The 23,090-nt window shown below is 29.0% G+C and overlaps 5 protein-coding genes across 9 annotated transcripts; 1 reads left to right on the top strand and 4 right to left on the bottom strand.

The window, feature by feature from the left end:
- The first annotated feature begins 1,018 nt into the window (after positions 1-1,018).
- On the top strand, positions 1,019-3,413 carry LOC122636601 (bifunctional arginine demethylase and lysyl-hydroxylase PSR). The gene is made up of 6 exons (XM_043827987.1): positions 1,019-1,311; positions 1,771-1,976; positions 2,069-2,351; positions 2,418-2,773; positions 2,868-3,106; positions 3,248-3,413. The coding sequence occupies exons 1-6, from the start codon at positions 1,239-1,241 to the stop codon at positions 3,273-3,275; spliced, it is 1,185 nt and encodes a 394-aa protein (XP_043683922.1). The 5' UTR covers positions 1,019-1,238; the 3' UTR covers positions 3,276-3,413.
- Positions 3,154-13,524, bottom strand: LOC122636598 (kinesin-like protein KIF21A). 4 transcript variants are annotated; one of them, XM_043827977.1, is made up of 17 exons: positions 13,309-13,523; positions 13,151-13,248; positions 11,355-11,739; positions 10,827-11,273; positions 10,630-10,738; positions 10,356-10,559; positions 9,972-10,276; positions 9,654-9,897; positions 8,662-9,563; positions 8,241-8,587; positions 7,810-8,001; positions 7,544-7,669; positions 6,110-6,278; positions 5,932-6,037; positions 5,229-5,783; positions 4,863-5,133; positions 3,154-3,922 (listed from the first exon to the last, which is right to left on the bottom strand). In XM_043827977.1, exons 2-17 carry the CDS (start codon positions 13,183-13,185, stop codon positions 3,844-3,846), a joined length of 4,476 nt encoding a protein of 1,491 aa, XP_043683912.1. In that variant the 5' UTR covers positions 13,186-13,248; positions 13,309-13,523; the 3' UTR covers positions 3,154-3,843. The 4 variants fall into 4 exon arrangements, with proteins under 4 accessions (XP_043683912.1, XP_043683913.1, XP_043683911.1 ...); XM_043827978.1 differs by having other exon boundaries at positions 7,810-7,998; positions 13,151-13,524; XM_043827976.1 differs by having other exon boundaries at positions 13,151-13,523.
- Positions 13,525-13,864: 340 nt separating this feature from the next.
- Positions 13,865-14,863, bottom strand: LOC122636603 (eukaryotic translation elongation factor 1 epsilon-1). 2 transcript variants are annotated; one of them, XM_043827991.1, is made up of 4 exons: positions 14,653-14,863; positions 14,361-14,564; positions 14,191-14,286; positions 13,865-14,082 (listed from the first exon to the last, which is right to left on the bottom strand). In XM_043827991.1, exons 1-4 carry the CDS (start codon positions 14,749-14,751, stop codon positions 13,951-13,953), a joined length of 531 nt encoding a protein of 176 aa, XP_043683926.1. In that variant the 5' UTR covers positions 14,752-14,863; the 3' UTR covers positions 13,865-13,950. The 2 variants fall into 2 exon arrangements, with proteins under 2 accessions (XP_043683926.1, XP_043683927.1); XM_043827992.1 differs by having other exon boundaries at positions 14,665-14,859.
- A 636-nt stretch (positions 14,864-15,499) lies between these two features.
- Positions 15,500-18,760, bottom strand: LOC122636504 (inosine-5'-monophosphate dehydrogenase). Its single transcript, XM_043827776.1, has 2 exons — positions 18,265-18,760; positions 15,500-18,122 (listed from the first exon to the last, which is right to left on the bottom strand). Exons 1-2 carry the CDS (start codon positions 18,589-18,591, stop codon positions 16,878-16,880), a joined length of 1,572 nt encoding a protein of 523 aa, XP_043683711.1. The 5' UTR covers positions 18,592-18,760; the 3' UTR covers positions 15,500-16,877.
- Positions 18,761-19,227: 467 nt separating this feature from the next.
- On the bottom strand, positions 19,228-22,980 carry LOC122636503 (metacaspase-2-like). Its single transcript, XM_043827775.1, has 10 exons — positions 22,774-22,980; positions 22,645-22,699; positions 22,440-22,583; positions 22,245-22,349; positions 22,022-22,174; positions 21,537-21,915; positions 20,081-21,399; positions 19,754-19,995; positions 19,495-19,685; positions 19,228-19,331 (listed from the first exon to the last, which is right to left on the bottom strand). Exons 1-10 carry the CDS (start codon positions 22,835-22,837, stop codon positions 19,299-19,301), a joined length of 2,685 nt encoding a protein of 894 aa, XP_043683710.1. The 5' UTR covers positions 22,838-22,980; the 3' UTR covers positions 19,228-19,298.
- Between the last annotated feature and the right edge of the window lie 110 nt (positions 22,981-23,090).

Below are 23,090 nucleotides of genomic sequence, written 5' to 3'. Positions count from 1 at the left end.
TTAGTCGCGCACACGTTCTATGCAATCTTATGTCCTTGACGATCGATCACGAGGAGGCACCTCCAAAGAGAATGGGAAAAAAGAAGGATAAAGAGACAGAGATAGATGAATAAAAATGAAAAGAAAAAAATGTTAGCAGCACACACTTATGCTGAGTAAACGATAAAAAACACTGACACGACCGACTATCATACTATGCAAGAGACAGAGCTTTAAGAAGGGGGGGTATGACGACATCAAAACATGGCGTCGTGTCTCTTCTTCCTCTTGTACATACATACACCGTCGTGCGTGTCGCGCCGCACCGTGTCGTGCCGTATCACGCCGTATGCGCGCTCGACTCCTCTCCTCCTTTTTTTCTTTTTCTCTCCTCCTTTTCTCCTCTTCTCCTCTTTCTGTTTCGTCACTACGCGAGCTTCTTCTGTACTGGCGCATGCGCCGAATCGAACCGTTGAACTTCTGATCATATACTTACGCCAGACTTGTCGTGTCGACTATCGTCGTCGAGACATACCGAATTAGGCATCTTTTTGTTTTCCTTCAATCGTCTGTCTTTTTTGCGTACACATAATAGTTCAATAACGATTTTCTATTAATTAATCTTTTATTTCGAAAGGACGCATTACTTTTTATCGAAAATATTTAAAATTTATTAACAGTTTTATAGTTATAATCTTATTAAAAGTCTCTTTTTTTATTTTTTCTTTTTTTAAGTGTAATAACATATTTTCTTACATACAACCACACCAGATATGCTTTTACTAATATCCGAGCAGGTGTGGTTTCTTCCTTTTTAAAAGTATCGTACATATGGCACATGAACGTGATATTTGTCACGTAGGCCGTTCAGGTGCGATTGTCAACGCCTCTTATAATTCCAAGTGTATACGCTATACAATATTAAACATTTTCGCAAGAGTAATCATGTTAACGTAACTGCGCTAATTAAAAAGAGAACAAATATAAAGCCATTAACATTTGACAAAGTTATATTTATTTGCGTAGGAGAAACGTTAAAGATTTAGCTTCGATGATCGAGCTATACTTGTATAAACGCTTTGTACTGTAGCGATCTGAAAATATCGACTAATGTTTTGACACGCCTCACGGGAATAAAAGGAACTAAAAGTCGCGGTTATCATTGAGCACACGACAGTGTAGCGTAGGATTTTTCAAGTGTACGTTGTAAATACTTGTATTGTAATTAGAATAATTAATAGGATATTATAGTAGTTGTCATGACGGAGGAATTCAAGTTGGATCATCGTGCTAAGAAAAGGATTAAGGAAGTTAAAAGAAAAGCTAGACCAGGTGAATAAGTTTTACAATCGAATTTCTAACCTACTTATTAATATGTCAGAAGTATGTTTTCTACAAATCTCCTCATATTTTCTGCTTTGTATGTGTTATTCAAGTTGAAGCAAATGAAGTGTATTTGCTCTCAACATATTTTAAAAATGAAACGTAAAAATCGTTAATAACGTTGAGATAAATCTATGCTATTAAGACCTTGGGGATGATGTAATACTGAATCTTCTAAAATTATTAAAATTAATACAATCCTGGTTATGTATATTCATAATTTGTAATTTTTTTAATTCAATTTATAAGCAAATAAAAAAAATGTATCGTAATTTATTACATTTCTATGCTAAGTATATTTTTATTCAAAGATATATTTTTCTTTATTAATCTTCTAAACATAAGAAAAGTATAGCACATATTTTATATGATAATATAATATTGTTTAATACATTAATATTTCTTTAGAACTTGGAGATAAAGTAGCTTGGACTCAGCATGGATATAGCAAAAAGTTTGAAACTTTTTGGAATTTCCAAGATAATGTAGAACGCATAGATGAATCTATAGTAATTACAGAAGAATTTATTGAAAAATATGAGAAACCTTATAAACCTGTGATAATACAAGGTGTTCAAAATGGTTGGAAAGCCCAACATAAATGGACTATAGAGGTAATCTTTAAAAAAAATAAATAAATTTTATATCGTAAACAAATATTAACTTGTACTTAGACTTACTCCAATAATATTCTGTCGGCATGCAGAGGTTAGTAAAAAAGTACAGAAACCAAAAGTTTAAATGTGGAGAAGATAATGAAGGATATAGTGTTAAGATGAAAATGAAGTACTATGTACGATATATGCTCAACAATGAAGACGATTCTCCTTTGTATATCTTTGATAGTTCGTTTGGAGAACATCCAAGACGGAAAAAGTTATTAGAAGATTATGTTATTCCAAAATATTTTCGTGATGATCTTTTCCAACATGCGGGTGAACATCGTAGACCACCGTATCGGTGGTTTGTTATGGGGCCTGCTAGATCTGGTATGTACTATATAAAAATATTATTAATGTATGAACGGATATGACAAAATCATTTATATGTAATAGGCACAGGTATTCATATAGATCCATTAGGAACTAGTGCATGGAATGCACTGATTTCGGGTCATAAGCGTTGGTGCCTCTTCCCTACCAATACTCCACGTGAGCTTCTAAAAGTAACTGCAGCTGAAGGTGGAAAACAGAGAGATGAAGCTATAACATGGTTTTCTGTTATTTATCCACGTACAAAATTACCTACGTGGCCTCAAGATTGCTTGCCAATAGAGATTTTACAAAATCCTGGTGAAACAGTTTTTGTACCAGGTGGTTGGTGGCATGTTGTACTGAATTTAGATGAAACTATTGCAGTTACTCAAAATTTCTGTTCTCGTACCAATTTTCCAGTTGTATGGCACAAAACGGTACAATAACAATGAATACGCTTCATTCGTTCTTTACAACATATACATTAAATTATATAAATATAAAAAATATATTTCGTTATTATCTTTTTAGATACGTGGAAGGCCAAAATTATCACGTAAGTGGTTAAAAGTACTCAGGGATAAAGAACCGGAACTTGCAGCACTTGCAGAAACAATAGATGTAAAAGAAGATACAGGAGTAGCCAGTGATTCATCAAGTGGATCTTCGAGTAGTTCTTCAAGCAGTAGCAGTAGTACTAGTCAATCTGAAGATGAAAGTGCAGATGACAGTGGTCAAGAGTCACTTACAGCACACAAAAAAAAGAAGAGGTACATAGAATATTTTATATTAAGTTTAAAGTAATAAAAAATGCATGTATTATAACATTCCATTTATTTTCTCTTTTGTTATTGCAAATATATTTAAAAAATGTAAGGCTTAAGGTATAATACTGTTTTTTTAATTTTTAGAAGAAAATTGAATAACAGCCAACCCTGACAATATCGAGTACATGGGACCTACAAAGATCTCAGACTGTACAGTATTAACCAACAATTATTGTTTGTACTAAAAATAAATATTATAATTATTACCACCCTAATGTTCATAATAAAATAAATGCTAGATAATACCAAACTATTCTTATTAGATAATGTTATTAATTTTACTTTTAGGCATATTATAACATTATGCTTAGTTTGCAGTTTGCCTATTTTGTAGCATTTGGCAGAATGAACTATACAAATAGCAAAGATTTTATATAGGTCATACTTTTTCTCTAATAAAATGCATATAGTAAATCAAACAAAATTCTATTTGAGTAGAACACGTTTTAAAATTTTTTTATCAGATCTAAAAATGTCTAAAAATTTATGCGAACAGTAAATATAAAATAAAAGCAGCATTACTGAACAATAAAAAAAGCACATTTCTTTTTTATGTGAACTGTATTATTTTAATTGTTTTAGTTGCTTGCGATTGCTATAATTATATATTGCTATATAATAATAAATTAGATTAAAGTCGCCTACAATATAAAATAAATATAACTGATTATATTAAAGTGTTAACTTTTTAGTGAATTGCTTCTTTGGAAAGTTCTTGCATCTCTCTTATAGTAGCTCCACAATCTCACAGTTCCATCACTTTGCGTTGACACGGTAACCATGCAAAGTACCACATAGAAGCAAAGTAATAAAAATCAAATTAAATTTCCATTTCCATTAGGCATAATACATGTTTTAGAGACAATAAACCATTACACACAATGAATTTACAAAACTTGGGTGAATTATCATCAACTTGGAAGTGTTCTCTTTAGAATTAATGATGTGCAAAATCAATGCTTATTTCCAATGTGTATTTTGAATATACAATATTTGAATAAATATTAAGATTAATACATTTTAATATAGAATTATCATAGCACATTTACCGCGTAATCGAGACAAATATATGTTTTTGTTATTTTCTATTTAAAGTTATATAAAACAAATATTAAATATACAATTTATTTACGAATTTTTTAATATTATCGATGATATTTAAAATAAAGTGCATGTATATACGTATGTGTATGCATAAAAAAGCCAGTGACTATTAGCAAGACAAAAGATGCTACTAAATAAATAAATAAATAAATAAATAAATAAATAAAAAATAGAAACCATTCAAATTTATGCAATATGCTCAAATTTTTTTATGATAATCATGGAAACATTTTAAATGCCATAAAATATGTGTATTACCATATCAATAAAAAATAAAGAAAACAATAACAAGCAGCACAAAAATAAAGTAAGTTAAAGAGAAACTGTGGAAATAGACATAGTTAAAGAGGAATCAGGAATACGCCACAGCTTCACCTCTCCAGAGCTGCAATCAACATCCAAGTTGTTATTTCACTCAAGATATTATTAAATGAGCTGAACCTAAGCACATTTTTTGTGAAATTATTTATTTGCAAGTAATTTAAATAATACAACATCTGCCTTTATATTCAATGGTGCAGAATATTTATAAAATGTGATCAGTGCTTAGGGTGCAGCAATGAAAATAAAATAGATATAAATATATTGAACTCACTTGCTAGCAGTAAAAATGTGTTGTTGATTTGTTGTGACTGCATTAATTGCAGATCCATGTGCTCGAACTTCGCCAATAGAAGTACATTCTCCTGTTTGATCTTTGGGAACTGACCATGCTTTCAAAACACCACCACGACATCCTGACACCATGATAGAACCATCGTTTATTATACACAATCCTAGGATCCAATCTTTGTGTGCATTATTTAATGATTGAACTAATTCCATTCTACCTAAATCCCATCTTTTAATACACATATCTCTTGAACCTATAATATTATAGTTTTTAATTAGAAATGTTATTAATATATAAGATAATAATGTTAAATAATATAAAATAATAATAAACAATAATAAGAGTTACCAGAAAATAGAGTATTGTCACTTGTAGCTAAACATTGAACTCCATCATAATGTGGCGGGGCTAAACTTACAGATTGACCAGAAGTATTAGGTTCAACAAGAGAAATCAAATGATCTTTACTGCCTGCTATTACTCTACCATCATCACCAACAGCTAAGCACATAACAGCTGCTGTATGAGGTGTACTTAATTTACCATTATATGTCAATTTACGAAGATCCCATATTCTCACTTTATCACTAGATGCAGTATACAATTCTCTTTCGTTTAAACTTAATACAAGATCATTGATCGTCGTTTCACCCACAGGTACTTGTAGTGTTCTAGATGGAGTCGATAAAGCAATTGGGCCACTTTGTGCTTGGCCTGATGAGAAAAGAGTTTTTATGCAAGTATTACCAGCTCGCAAATCCCACACTTTAACATAAGCTGCAGAGACACTAAATAATAAATGATGTAATGCAGAATATTTAACTGCGACAACATTATTTGGATGACCACTAAGTGTTAAATTCTCAATTCCGGTTCTTAAGTCCCATACTTTTACAGTACGATCTAAAATTTATAAATAACACACGTACAATTATTTCATTATAATTAATATATAATGTTTAATTAAAGTATTTAATTAAAATAAATTGTAAAATATTACTATATATATATATATATATATATATATATATATATATATATATATATTCACCTTTCGATCCACTAAAAAGTAAATCCGTAGTTGCATAAATAGTCAAAACAGCTTTACTATGCCCTTCTGCTATATGAGAACATTGCAGAACTGCTCGAGGTTGAGCCTAAAATATATGATAAATTTTGAATAATATTTATATGATTTATGATAACTTTCATTCAATTAATCTAAGTACCTTTCCCTGATATTGGGAAATTATTCCTTTCATAGGCTGTGGATCTACAGACATTGGTTGCCTACTCGCAGTAAGTCTGGAGAAGACATTTTCTTCGCGACTATTGAAACGTCGGTATGTCGTTGGTGAACCAGGCGGTGAAGAAATATCCGTATGCGCTACCTGTTCCCTAATTGAGGTGTTTATTATGTTAGCATGTTAGTTAGCTGGTAGTAATCAGCTATAATCCCAGTTAATAGTCATGCCTTCATTGTATTAAAACACAATGCATGCGTGTGCATAGTAAGTACTATAATTATAAACCAATATAATTGATTAAAGAATATATGTATGTATAAGTTTGAAACATATGATTTGTTTAACTATTGAATAAATAAGACGCGAATTAATTTGACATAAATCAGCATAGTTAATGATAGTATCATACATGATAACATATCAAATATTAATATTTTATATCAGTTGTATGTTGTTTTAGCAATTTAGAGTTAAAAGAAAAGCGAAAGCAGATACAATTATATGATATGAAAAATTGGATATAGAATATTTATATAAAGGCATTATAATGTATAAAGGAGGACTTTATATAAACATTATTACTGCACAGTATTATGGAAGGATTATTTGTGCAATTATTTATTAACTCTGAACGATACAAAAGTAAATCTTAAATCTATACAAATTGAAATTTTCTGTTATCAAATTTTATATTTTGTACATGTAAACAATTTCTGATTATTTTATTTCATAATGTGATGCAAAGCACAAAATGAATATCACATATTAATAAATTTATATAAAAAAAGGTAACATGTTTTAGTTTATAACTATAATACTTATAATACCAAACATTAGCAGTGTTCTTTAACAAATAGAATGTAGAATATTGTATAATACATAATCTTCTTTGTATATGATACACATGTTAGTAACATTACCTGATGTATTAACTTATGATAATCAGAAAGTAATTTAAATTCACCTTACATGAAGTTGTTTTAGAATTTAATATAAATTTATATCTGTGAAAGTAAAATAAACTTTGCAGTATTAAAATAAGCATTTGTTCGTTTTTAATTTTTATTTTCTTCTTTATTTCCACAGATATAAATACTGTATTTATTAATATTTGCAGATATTTTCTGCAAGTTTATTAGGCAATATTATTTTTTTCTAAATACCGAACACGATCGTATTTCGATGTCGGAATTTTTATATTTTTTACTCTTTTACCAAAATGCATTCTAATTTTATTCCGTTTAATTTTTTCACTATATTTGTATTTATAATCCATCTTGTTATACTTTTGTGAAAGGCACCCATTTATTGAATGTAAATTCATTTCAGGAAGCTCACCGTGCATATAACAGAGCATCGAGACAAAGATATATGAGAAATACAAGAACAAAGATGTACTGCAGAATTATCACTCACATAGAACCTCCTCCAGGATGAAGTGGTCTTCGTAATGGTCGAGGTGATGTACTATCGCGACGACTCAAAGTTGGTGATCCACCAGTTACACCTGTATTATGTTGACTTCTAGTAAGTACTAATCCCCTGAAAAATTTACAAAATATGTTGTATTTGAATTTGTACAATATATTATTAAAAATAATATACAAGAATATAAATAATGCGTAAGATGATTTAAAAATTAATGGTTAATAACAAAGCATGTTTCTAAAAGCTGAACATACTTTAGGCTACCAGGTGCACTGGGTACCCTTGTGAGCGGATGATTGTGGTTTTGATTTTGATCTTCTACTTTTAAATTTTCTGGGCTAGCATGCACTCCATAGAGAAGCTCTTGAGGTTGAGTTGTTCTTCGCCTCACTTTATTATTTCGCTGTTTTTCTTCCATATTTATAATTTGATTGTAACTTTCGCTGCTATACATAGAATATATAGACATAATATAAAAATAAAAAATACTAAGCATGCTCTGAATATCTCTCAAATTAATTTATACACATTTGCATATTGGCTGGCTGAGATAGATTTAACTACAGCTTGTTGTACTATAAGATGATTTTAAAATCATTTTTTACTTTCTGGTAGGAAAGTAAAGCAGATGCATCTATATATTGAAATTTATTTATTAAATAATAAAGATCCTTTTTTTACTTACTTATCAGGGGAGGAACTTCTTGAGCTAGGAGGACTATATGTCGATGTATTATGATTATTTGTAAGAGACAAAAGATCGCGGTCGCGCAATACATGTTCAAGTAATTGATGCTGTACATCACTTTCTTGTGCTACTTGATTTAAGCGTGATTCCATATCTCTTACTTCAAGTTGTTTTTGTGCAGCTACGCAACTTTGTTCTACTGTAAATGCCAACATTCTTTGTAATAAATATTGAGCTTCGTCTACAGTACGAATAGTAGAGATTAATGCTTCAACACCAGGTTCACTCTCTGCTTCGCCATCTCCCATTTCTACCATATCTCTTTGACATTCAGCTATACTATCCTATAAAAATCACCTTGATTATTAGCAATAATTAATTAATGCTATTTAAAAAATTAAAGAAAGTCTACTATTACCTGCAAATAGCTTATTTTACTTTTAAAATTGTCAATTTCTTCGTCAATGTCAGTAGTATCTCCTCTCGCAGTTGTCATAATATTTCTCTGTTTTTGTAATCTATCTAAATCTCTACCTAATTCATCTCTTTCTTGCAATAATCTTTCCATTTCACGTTCTGTTTCAGCTGCAGCTTGTTTTGCCAGTGCTTGTTTAGTAATAGTTCTCTCAAAAGTTTGCCATCGCTGTTTCAATGCTTTTGGATTAACAGGTTTGGAAGGTGTTCTACCAGCTACTTTTTGACTAAGTCCTCTATCTCTTTTTCGCAGTGCAGATACTTCCTCCTGTTTACGTCGAAGAACTACTTCCTTCATTCTTTTATCAGCTTCTAATGATCTAATCATATTTGCATTTCTTCGACTTTCTTTGCGTAACTGAGCTATTTCTCTATTACGTTTTAATTCATTTTCTTTGTGTCTTTGAGCCTCTTCTCTCATTTTATTCAAGAGCTTTACTTTAGCTCTCTTCATTTCTGCTAATTCATTTCGAAGTCCACGTAGTCTATTTTCGTTTTGAGATTGATTTTTAAGTAATCTCGCGTGTTCTTTTTTTGCTGATTGGAGAAGCCGCATTTCTTTCTGCATAGCAGATAATTTTTTTTCATATTCGTCTCTTAATTTTTTAACTTTCTCAGTGGGTGGTGCTGGCTGCTGTTGCAAAGAAGATAATACTTTATCCCTTTCTTCTTGTGTATCTTTGATACGCGCTTGCAATTGAGCAAGTTTGTCTTCATAATGTTGCTTCATTGTTTGTAGTCGTCTTTGAGAAAGCTCTAATTCCTGAATTAAACGCTGCTTAACATCGATGTCGGACGTTAAAGCTTCTAATTCACGGCCCATAGCTTCTTCTTCTTCATCTTCCTCTATGACAACCATCATAGAATTAATATACAATATTAGCAATAAATCAATGTTTTTCAATGAATTATAACATGAAATATAAATAAACATACCTTTACGATCTGAGTCATCGTCTGAATCATCCTCGCTAATAGAATCTTGTCCGTTTTCTGTGTCATCAATTTCTGTTTCATCTACAGCTTTATTTGTAGTATTAGCACTTTGCATTTGTTGCTCTTTTAAAGCAGCCAATGCTTCTACTTCTTTTTGCAATTCTTTTTTAGCATCGATTAAAACTGATGAAGAATCACTTTGTAAAATATACGAACTATCTCCATATGGATTTGCAGCATTCACCTTCAAGCGATATTTAGTTATAAAGAATTAAGGATATAATTATACATGTATATGTTATGAACATAATAACATACTTGTATCTGTCTTTTTTTTAATTGGTGATACATAGCCTCTGCTTCTAATAAACGAGCTCGTAATTCTTCTATTTCCTGAACATATCCTTGCACCAAGCTAGTTACTTGTTCACCGCTTCCACTTGATGCAGATACCCATTGTCCTGCTGCTTTCTCTGCTAATAAAAGTACATTTTTTGCAGTCAATGCCTCAACTGTTTCAGAAAGTGCTTTAACTCTTGTTCGAAGACTTTGTAGTTCACTGTTCAGCATCTGATTTTCATGCCATGCATCATTTACACCATCTTCACCAACAACTCTTTTTCCTGAAATCAAAATATATGAAAAAAATAACAGGTATAATAAATATTTAATTATGTACACAAAGTATATGTATATAAATACCTTGTCTATATTCCATTAATTCTAATTGAAGCTGTTGTATTTCTCTTCTAAGAGAAGCAATTGTTCTAGAACTCTTATCCTGATTAATAGTAACTTTGTTCTTTATATTTCTTGCTCTATTTGCATATTTTAAAGTACTTAAAGTTTCCATAAAATCTCTATCACTTGGTGAAACACAAGCTATCATAACAGTTTGACTATTGCCTGTAAACATTAAATTTTATAACAGAATGTATCCTGGGCGTTCTTTTATCTATTGTATATTTGTTATTACCTCCTAAAGAATCTTGCAATAATCTAGTTAATTTTGAATCTCTATATGGTACATGCAATGCTTTCTTCGCTTTATCTCCAAGTGCAGAAATTACATTTCCTAATGCCAACTATAAAATTAAAGATTCGTATGATAATATCGAATATAATTGAAGTTATAATACGGATTATTTATATGATGGATATCGTTAACCATACCAATCCGCAATTTATAGATATGCCTTCTTTCGCTCTGTCCCCAGTAGCACCTGTTCTTTTTAGTCGTTCTGAACCAGCCAAGTCAACAAAATGAAATTTTGCAGTTAAAGTTTCAAATTCATTAGCTGGTTCAGTACCACTTGTATCCACATCGGCATCTGGATCTTCAACTCTAATGCATCTTTGTTGTTTCACATATAACGTAAATATTGCATGTGATCTTGATGATTGTGTGTTCATTTGTGTGGAACCAGTTGTACGTGATAACGCTCCTAAACGTAGATATTCTAATGCTTGTTCTGGACTAGTTACAATTCTTGGTTCTACACCAGCTAAATGTATATTTCCAGCTGTATCTTCATGAATTCGTGCACCACCTCTTGGACCACCTGGCTCTAATAAATCCTTTAAATCTTCATTATATAGTTCTAAAAATTGTGCTGTAACCTGCAGAAATAATTAGATATTCAGTAGTTCGTAATAAATAAGAGAAATAATTTATGCCATACATATAAAAATATGTTAAACCTTAAATTCTGGTGGCATTTGTGTACGTTCCCGAGCACGTTCTTGCTTTTCTGCTATTCCATTAAATAAGTGCCTAATAGCTCTAGGAATTATGCCAACAATATTGTCATCAACTTCTACATCAAAGCCAGTACCCATTGTATATGTTTTGCCAGAACCAGTTTGACCATAAGCAAGAACGGTTGCATTGTATCCATCCAAAGCACCTTCTACTAGACGAGCGACGCATGTATCATAAATGATGCTTTGACCAATTCCCGTATCAAAAACATAATCATAAGTGAAGGCCTTATCTGGTCCAAGAAAGACCTGGGGTTCTCCAGGAGGTACTTGAGTACAAATCCGGCACATATCAATTACTTCTCTAGCTACTTGAGGCCTTATTCTGTAATAAATATATAACATTTATGAATATATTTCTGTTAAATATTAAAATTAATAACAAAAATTTAATAATATCTAATGACAAAAATTACATTCTCTATTAATTAAAAAATATAAATCATCTAAAAATGAAGTGAATTGTTTAATTCGTACATGTAAAGAAAAATTTCTAAAATAAAACATTTTTCATTTTATAATGCTGATAACATAGTGTTTGTATCTATAAGATATTAAAAAATCTATATTCTGAAGTAAGAGTTAATAGTACGCACTTTTTCGTAACGAGTATATACGATACGCATACAAAGGTAAATATGTGTATATTACGAACAGAAACCTGCTAGCATGAGCCCGGCATACTATTAGTTACAAAGTATAGGTAGGGGGAAACGGGGAAGAGAGTGGCCCATTCATCGGAAATTCAGATACCTGAGCGTTTGTTACGCAGCCGGCAATAAACCTACACACCTGTTTCTTATAAGGAGATATTATGTGATCAAGCGATTTAATAGTTAGACGATGCGTAGAAAAAATGACAACGCCTAAGATAATTCTTAAGTAAACAAAGAATAGGAAAATACAAATCGAATAATACATATTATATCAATAAGAATATACGCCGCTGGTTATAACATTTAGATAACATCGATAAAATAAGTTTTTCTTTGAATGAAATCCTTGAATATTTCTTCTTTGCGAATATCATACAGACAAATCAATATCGTGCATTATGTCGCGTCAATTTGTAGCGGACGCTACCGCAAATAGCGCAATAAGTACTGCAGAAAATTTCTCTTGTTACTATTTTATATTTAACAAAAGAAAAAATAAATATTGCAATATAGTATACATAACTCTATTAGCCTTTGTTAAAGGAATGCATAGAAAGTTTTCTTCGTAATATTCGTATCAGGATGTAATAAAAAAGGGGAAAAAAAAGCATTGCAAGAATGAATTATTTGCTTATAAGAATTCTATTAGTTTGGTAAAATATTTCAAGTACACGAACATTATATAAAAAGAAATTCTTTTTAGAAAGAAATCTTCCATGTTGATAATATAAAAAAAAAATGAAAGTAACACAAGCTATAAGAAAATATCTCATTATTTTAATGAAAAATAATTCAAATAAAACTGAAATAAATAAAATACGTACTGATATTAAGGGCATAATCTACAATATCGTAATTATAAGAATATTTTTATAAGATATGAAATGACATCGATAAAAAGTATCCTTGGAACTGCAATCTAATATATATATATATATATATATATATATATATATATATATATATATATATATATACAGTACGTATATGTTAGTAGAACACAATGATGAATATTTGAGAACATGTATAAATGGAAAGTTGTGCCTTGCAAGATTTTATATTAAAATTGATTTAACTCACCGTACAGCAACGCGTACACTCGAATCATCAGCCATTTCGATGTTATATTAAAAGCGTACAGATTTTTAAGTCTTCAAGCGATGCGTCCTTAGCGAAATCTATGAGAAAAGTAGCACTAAATTAGGCCGTATTATTTCATTCGATTCTTTTTACGTTACTTCAATGTGCTTCCTTGTCGAACGCGCACGCATTAAACGCGGCGATCGTGAAAATTCCGCATTTTTTGAGAACAACGGGTAAAATCGCGACTGCAAATTACGCTCGGACATTTCACATAACGCGAGAAAAAGTCTCTACTATGTCTATGTTGGTCCAAGGACTAGATGGATCGCCAACTCGAAGAGTAAAGTAATGAATATCTTCGGTCAAGAGAACCAAGCTCGAACAAAGATTTTAATCACATTATAATTCGGTAGATGACGCTGACTAACGTTATTATTTTTATTTTTATTTTAACAATTGATTCTTATGTTAAATTATTTCATTTATATTCCTACATTATTTATAAACTATAAATATGCTTATTATTCAAAAAAGCATCCACATCGAATACATTTTTGTTATCGACAATAGAACTAAGATACTAATGCCATCTTTTAGTTGATTCTTCTATTCGACTGACAAAAATGTTACTTTTGTCTTTTGATAAGTTTGTAAACAAGTTATATACATATACAAAAATTTGTTTTAAATTGTAGAAATTTCAAACAAGTATTTCTCCTTGTACTATTTATTTTGTTATAAATATCGACTGATTAAAACAGTATACAAGATAATCAAACAAAATTTATTTATTTACTTTATAAGAATAGATGCATCAAATTAAATGAGATTAAATCCAATGTCTGCCTCAATTTTTTGTCTTGCTGTACATTATCAAACCATCTGGATACATGAACATATTGTGCCTTTTCTTGGTGACTTAATTCACTCTGCAACAGTAAAAGAGGATAGAAAGATTATATTGATCCGCAGACTTTACTAAGGATTCCTAAGAGGTTAGAACCAATTTTATATTTAATTATTGCGCTTTTTTTTACCATTATTTTATATAAGGTATAATAAAGTGCAATATCTGCAATAGTTCGCTTTGTACCACTTAAATAAGTATGATCACTCAATGCTACATTTAATTCCTGTAATTAAAAGAAATGAATAATTTATTAACTTGTTATATTTCTTGATAATTACATAGTCTTTTCTATATTACCTTTAAAACTCTTTTTGCATGAGCAGAAGTATCTGCATAATTAATACAAATTATTATATATTCTAACCATTGACGTGTTAAAGCTTGTGTCTCTTTATCATTGCCAAGTATATCAGGATATATCGAATTCTTTACCAAAGTTTGTATTAAAGTACTAAAATACGTAACGGATTCGTCTGCTTGTAAATTATTAATATTTGTTATCTACAAATAAATTAAAAATTAAATATATAAATTAGAATACCTGCCAAGTTTTTTCTTTTTTTAAATTAGTCGTAATAAATAAAATAACCATGATTTTTACATTATTTTCACAGAAACGTAATTTATCTGGAGAAACATCTAGATATTTTATAATTTTGTCTACACATTCAACATTGCACACAACCATCTTATAAACAGTTATTAAGAAAACGTTGTAAACTTTTCGAAGCAATAATACAGAAGTAAATATAGGTTATGTTAGTCGCTTTGTAACACACCGGACAACCATGCAGATGGCTATACTATAGCTATGTACATACATTTTTAATTTTAAAAAATTATATTCGAAACGACATTCAGAATTTTATTCTCTGATATAATACTTTTACGATGATAAAATCCACAAATTCATCTTATTCTATCCGTATAATAAATATGTATAAATTAATAATGATTTTATGTATTTTATATGAATTTTACGATTACCGACAATAAAAAAATTTCGAAATAATATGATACAATCGGAAATTATTATAACATAAATAATGAAGAAGCATTTTAAATCGCATGCATTTTACTAGACGAAGACTGCTTCTTTAAGCCTTATGAATAAGAAACATCGATGAACGACAATTCTCACCTTGAGCAACCCTATCATGTATTACGTGATTCATAATGCCTTACAACTAACACGAACATTACAGTTCTGCTCTAAAAGAACTTAGGAATGCATTTAGTAAATATTGTATTAAACGCCGTATATATATATATAACAATTATCATAACTATTTGATGTTTTTTGTTATTCGTGATTAGACATTGAATGATAATATTTCAAAGTTTACTTCTTTCTTAATAACATATATATAAGAACATATGATGCTACAATATGTAACTCTCTAGTAAGGATAAAAAATTCATATAAACATTATACATTTACGGTTTATAACGTTAAGTACATATTTATTTTAAACATACAGTTTTCTATAACAACATTTGTATAAAATATAGATCATAAAATTGAGCATTTAGATCTCTAAAATAACTCAAACTAGGAGATTGGCTAATTTAGTTACACAAAGCCGGATTTTAAGATTTTTATTTTTAAAATTGAAGGATTTAAGCTAGATTCCAAGCCAAGGATTAAGCCATAAAAGTATTTGTATAATTTGTAAATTACATCAAAATACATGACAAAGTATAAAATTTTGGCAAATTATAATTAGTTTTCATCATTCCATCACATTTTTCAATATAATACTACTTTTTGATGTAGTAATTATACCTTTGTTTCATAAAAATCAGTCAAATTTGATATTTTATAATATTTATGTATAATTAAATAATTGTAGAATTTTCAAATTCATATTTCTAAATATGCAATGTTTAAAATAAAAATTAAAATTCAACATTTTCTTGTATAAAACAGTTTTCCTGACATATTTTAGAGTTATGAATTAGAAAAATTAAAAGAAAACTAATACTACGGAAAGATTAAAAGAATCACATGTTTACAAAATTTTCCTGAAGAAAATTATGCTATATTTACAGATGCTATAACTTGTGAATAAAAACAATGATGCAAAAACTAAGATACTAGTTTTTTAATTAAAAAAATATTTATGTACTTCATTCGAAATTTTTCTTGATTGTGAATGTACAAAGTACATGTAGTTGCTGCTTTATGAAAAATTATTTATAAACAACAATATAATTGTCTTACTCAATTACAGTGTTTTATCAATACTAATAAATATATTAGCAATTATAACAATCAATTAATTAAATAATCAACAATAATCTATTTCCAATTTTTTAGAATTTCTTTGTACATTCTATCAGTACTGAAATATACTCACTCAAATATACAAAGGTTGCCAACAAGATTACTATTGAAACAGAAAAATTATTAAATTAGAAATTCAATACAGTAGAGTTTATATTCATATCTTAAAACTTAGAAAGGGTTAATCTTTCTGATGAAGAGATATTTTTTCAAATTTTTCCTTGTCATATATAACATAATATACCTAATTTATTATATAATGTTAAGACAAACTTATTGCTATGTATCATTAATCGTTAATAAAATTATATTTTTATTAATAGTAAAATATAGTAAAACACATGAATAGTTCCACAACTATTAGGTTGTAAGATAAATAAGTATAAACACTAAATGAATATAAGCGAACTTATTTATGTTACGATCTAATATATTAATATATAACAGTATTTTCAATACCCATAGTAGTCATATGCAGTTAAATGCAGGTACTTTTGTTGTGTATATATCTCTTACGAATTACATGTTCAAAATAGACGTTTTTCATAGGAAAACAGACTATGGACATTTCCTTCCTGCTGAGCAGAAGGCGTTCTTCTTTCAAATTTCAATTCACCACTATATGTCATGGATCTTAAAGTAGATATTGATTTTGCACCAATGTCTTGACATCCATGTTTTATACCGCATAGTAGATAAGGAACAAATTTAAAAACTGATCCCTTGTCCACTATTGAACCACTTACGCCTTGAGCTACTTTTAATTTGTCCATTTCATTGTGGAAATACCTATCCATAGCTGAACCCTTTGCATCAGCCCTATTCATGGCTTCTAAAGAACCCATCCCTCTGTATTTTTTTAGACGGACTCCATCACTGAAAAAATATTCACCAGGTGCTTCTGTAGTTCCAGCTAATAATGATCCCATCATAACTGTTGATGCACCTAAACTAAGACCTTTGATGATATGGCCAACAGATTGTACACCACCATCTGCTATAACGGGTATTCCAAATCTCCTTGCATACTCTGCTACTTTGTAGACAGCGGTAGCTTGTGGTCTACCTACTGCCATTACCTCTTGAGTAATACAAATAGATCCAGAACCCATACCTACGCGCAATGCATCGGCTCCTGCTTCTATTAAATTTTTAGCTTGTAGAGTAGTTACTACATTGCCTGCAATAACTTGCAAGTCTGGATATTCTGATTTGATATATTTTATCATGTCAATTTGGTATATTGAATTTCCTTGAGATGAATCTAATACAACTACATCTACTCCGGAAGCTGTTAAAAGCTGTAGTCTTTGCTTATCAGAATTGCGTGTTCCAATTGCAGCACCTACTAATAATTGTTTATTTGCATCTTTACTAGCGCTTGGATAGCTACGATTTTTCTTTAAATCAGTTCTTGCCATTAAGGAAACAAGTTCTCCTTTTTCATTGACTATAGGAAGTTTCCCTTTTTTTGATTTCTCAAGAATTACATTAGCTTCTGGTAATGTTACACCAGCTAACGCAGTGATCAGATTATCTAATTTTGTCATTATTGATTCTAATTTCGTATATCTTTGATTAATTGAATCTTCAAGGAAATCAATGTCTCTGGAAGTAACAATACCTAAAAGTTTACCACCTACTTTTCCATTATCTGTGATAGGTATACCAGAAAACCCATGTTCACTTTTTACATTTAATACATCATTAACAGTATGCTGAGGTGAAAGTACAACTGGATCTCTAATAAAACCATGTTTATATTTTTTTACCTAAAAAATGTATAAAATTATCTACTAAAATAGAGAATGCTTAGAAAATTTATTATTTTCTAAAGGTAAAGAGAGTACTATGTTAAAAAGAATAGAAATAAATAATAGAAATATAAAATATCAAAAATATTCTATCACATACCTTATGGACTTCGTTGGCTTGATATTCAGGCGTGCAATTATGATGTATTATACCGATTCCACCACACAGAGCCATGGCAATTGCCATATCTGATTCCGTAACAGTGTCCATTGGAGAGGAGACCAACGGAGCTTTCAATACAATCTTCTTAGTAAGTGGTGATAATAAATCTACTTCATCTGCGGTAAAATCAATATATCCTGGCAAAATAATGAAATCATTATACGTAAGTCCATCGCCGTTGGCAAACAGTTGTGCCAGCGAAAGTCCGTCTTCCGGCAACGGTACATCTGCCGGCATCGTGTCACTAATTATATAGTCAGCCATTGTCTTAAATGTATTCTCTTGGTCTTTCAAATTTAGAAAATATTATTACTATTGTGGATTTTTTCTTCCAACGTGGATCACTATATCTCAGATAATAAACGTCGATGATCCAGCACCGAAAAATACACTCCTCGCTAACCTGGTAAAATGACCGAAAAACATGTGCGTGCGTCTCTTATATACTTGTATGTTCTCCCGCCTTCAAGATGGCGCTATAGAAGCTCCCGAAAATATACGAAGTTAACCGAAGTTTGCGGCTACTCCCTTCTACGATTATTAGAAAAGATTTCTATATAGTTACGTATATCTAGTGAAAAAAGTATTACTAACCTTTAAAGCTGGAAAAGATTTTAAAGAAAAATTAATGAAGGGACAGTTGGTAGGTCATAGTAATTCTACACGAAAAACACTCTTATATCTTAATTTGAATAGTCTTGTTTTTTTTTGTTACTATAAAAATATTAGTCTTTTATAAGTCGTGCCCTTTTTCTTTTTTAGGTTCTTTAAATCATTTATTTGGAAAATTAAAACAGGTCTAGTTTATTTACATTTATATTATAGAATGTTTATGAAAAACTAATCAAATTTTTTATTATACATATATAAAATAATCTTTATATAAAAATAACAAAATATATCAAAATACTTTTCATTTAATACACGTTTCACTTTTCATTTTGTATATAATGAAATAATCACTAGCAAGATTAAGATATGCTGTTACATTTCTTACAGGCACGCTGAAAATCACAAAAATCTACAGAAATTTTAATAACTTATCCTTAATTGTTATATATGCCATGTATTATCATAAAATTCTACCAATCATACCAAAAAGCAAAATATTTACTTTATATATTTTATAAACATTCTTCAAAATTAATGTTTTTTGTTAAGTCTTACCGGCTGGAAGAAGATTTTATAAAATGTATTGAAGAAACTATTGAAGGCCTCTTTAAAGGATGAAATTACATAATTTATTATGAGTTCAATATATGTGAAGTCCTCATAGTCATCATAATCTTCATAAAAGAAATAATCATAGATCATAGGTAAAAATACAACCAAGGCATACATTATAGTACCAAAAAATACTGAAAGTAAATATAGTTTTCAAATTTTGATTAGAATTTATCTTATATAAAGTATTATATACACTTACCAATGGTTTTTAATTTTATAAATCGTTTTTCATTACATTTTTCTTTTTTATGTTTAATTTTGTGTATAAATGTAGATGATGTAACGGAATTTTCATAAATATCTGTAGCTATCTTAGAAACCATGTTTTGTACAGTTTTATTTTGAGTGCCTCCTGTTGGATCTAAAGATTGCCTAATATTTCTATTAACATACAATTGTTTTGTTTGTGTTGTATCACTTGAATGTTGTAAAGTGGAATCCCTAAATAATATTGATTTATATATGTATATATATATATAGCTATTTATCTATATACATATATGAATATACATAATGTAGAACTTACAGATTTTTATTAATTATACTTGACAAAGCTGAACATTGTTCTATTGTATGCATCTCTGGATTAAATTTTACTTCATCATTATAAATATTATTATAGAATGATTTGTTTTTTCTTCTTTTAATATAAGGAGTTTCTAATGCTACTTTATGAAAATATTTTTGTTGTATATTTTCTATGTTGCCTGTTTTTTGTTTTAAATTATTATAGTATTCTAGATAACTTTTATTTAATAATTCTTGTGTTTTAAGAGATATTCTTATAGGATTATCAATAGAAGTATTCTTATCTGATCTTTGCAAACTATTATATTTGTTTTCCTCATTTTGCTGGCAAAAGACATCACAAGACGCAGTAGGATTTTCAACTAAAGATTCCATCTTAATGCAATTCGTATTTATATCTTTATTCCTTTCATCAATAGGTTTCTTTAGCATTAAGTAATGGCAATTTTTTTCTTTTGTATATTGTTCAACTTTTGGAAATCTTTGACCATGTTTACAGTTTGTTTTCTGATAACCTGGCCATAATAAAGTACAATTAGAATTTATTATACCAGATCTAGATTTTTTTTGAAAGTACAATCTTGCTTTTTTCGAAAAGTTAGCTTTTATTCTTCTTCGCCTGGATGTAATATAAGGTTCTGATGATTGAAAGAACTTTTTAATATATATATTTTCTTTATGCAATAAATTTTGTTCAGATCTCATTTTGCGTCGTTGATTTAAAGTACATTTTTTAAAATTTGGAACTTTAGTAGATATATAAGCATTTGAATCATTAATTTTTATTGGCTGTTGATGTGATGTAATTTTCAAATGATTGTTAGAACGATTAAAATCATTATTATTATCAACAGAAATATAAATTTTATCGTTATTTGGTAAAGAAGAAGTTTCATAATAATTATTTTCAACTATGGGCTGCTCTGAAGTTCTATCCTCTATTTTCTTATCTAAAATAAGAGCTTTTTGTCTAACTTGTGTATCTGTAGTATCAACGTTGTTAGTATTTACTATTTCATGCTCTTGTTGTAGACTGCCCAAATTTTGTTTTTCTAATGATAATGAATGAATATCTGAATTTTTATGTTTTATTTTAAATTGTGTAGTTGTACATAAGTCAGTTATTGGTAAAGTATTTGTAATACAAGGGGAGATATTGACATCCCCTGATGTACAAGTTGATATTTGTAGAGGTATATTTTGATATGTAATTATTGGTACTTGTACATTGTAACATTGTGTTGTATACTGAGGTATAGGACTAGGTAAAGAATGTACTTTCTTTTTCATAACAAGTAAAATTTGACCATCACATTCCTAAATAAATATAAATATTGCTTGATTAAAATGTCAAATTATTGATTTATAATCTATCACTTACATTAACAAAATCTATAAAAATGTTAATAAGATACATAAATCGTATAAATATTGAATATATTAATAATACATACATTAGAAGATTGTAATGATTGATTTTCTGATAGCACTTTTAAATCATTCTTTGTTTTAGTTTCTAATATACATTTCTCATTATAGGTAGAGGTTGATATTTGTTCACCTTTGGATATTTCATTTTCTATGATATTTTTAGTTTTTTCTGGAATGGGATCAATATTTTCTTTGATGTCTACAGAATCTATTTTACTTGTATTATTTATATTTGTAAAATTATTTGTATTATGATCCTTTATTAGATGGAGTTTACATTCTAATTTGTTGTTATCTTCCACATTACTTTTATCTCTGTTTAGTTCTTGTATGAAATGACTATTATTATTTTTAATCTCTTCATTTTCTGGCTCCTTTATACTTTCTTGTGTTATCTGATAGCTATATAAAATACTTATTTTAGATGCCATGAAGTCTGTTGTAAAATCTAATGTTATAATTGCAATCAAAATTAAATATTTCTTATTAATAACTAAATAAATTGTACATATTTAAGTTTTTTCCAGAAGCAGTTTTCTTCATCATTTCACAGGGAGATTGTGATTGTTTTATGATAGAAGCACTCTGTGGTGGTTCTTTCGAAGTATTATATTGTTTTATAGATTCTGTTGGTGTAGTCTGATTTTTAACTGCAGTTACGCTATAAAATATTTTAATAAATTATTATATAAACGCAAAACATCCATTTTGCATATTGTAAAACATTATACCGTTTAAAACGAGGATCTAAAGAACCAGGTTTCCTTTTTATTGTATTAAGTGTTAATTGATGTACGGAAGAATTAAAATCTTTCATTTCCATTGTTTTGAATGATCTATGATTTTAAAAGAATTTCTAATGTGTATTTTGTACTTTTTAAAATCTTATAATAATTATGAGGTTATTTTTCTAATATATCACTTACTGATGTTGTGGTATGCGTACTGTAGTACGACTTCTCCTAGGTGTACCTGTTAATGTAATAACACACGGAGGATGAATTATGTCATCAGCATCATCTACTAATTTACGTGGTGGAATTTTTGGCCATGATGGATCTTCAGGTACTCTAAATTTATGTCAAAACTTTGTTTACAACATATATTACCAGTTATAAATTTGTTACTTACCTCAATGATCCAACATTGTATTTTTGTGGAATTGGTAATAAATTTTCACTGTTTACTAGAGTAAAATATATTAAATAGAAATATTATTACAATATAACTTGTGACATTATTCTGTTCTAACATATTTACCTTTAATATTTAATTTAAGTGCACTTTTATCATCTAAACATGACATATTAAAATAATCATACATTTCAAAATTATTCTCTTTAATTTAAATAAACTTCTTTTTACTTCCAAAGTTAATGTAACAGTAATGCAATAAAAAATGAAAAATTATGTAACCATGTATATTGATTACATTTTTTTCTATTGATAGTCTTGCAGTCCACTTAATTTTTTTCTTTTGTTTTTTATGAAAACATTTTTAATATTTACTTATGTATCTAGGTAGAATATTTTAAATTTATAAATATGTATTATAAAAACATTTTTTATCATTTCTG

This window comes from Vespula pensylvanica, chromosome 22 (assembly GCF_014466175.1).
Source record: "Vespula pensylvanica isolate Volc-1 chromosome 22, ASM1446617v1, whole genome shotgun sequence".
NCBI lineage: Eukaryota > Metazoa > Arthropoda > Insecta > Hymenoptera > Vespidae > Vespula > Vespula pensylvanica.
Note: the sequence above shows the minus strand (reverse complement) of the source record. Positions and strands in the feature narration are given on the sequence as shown.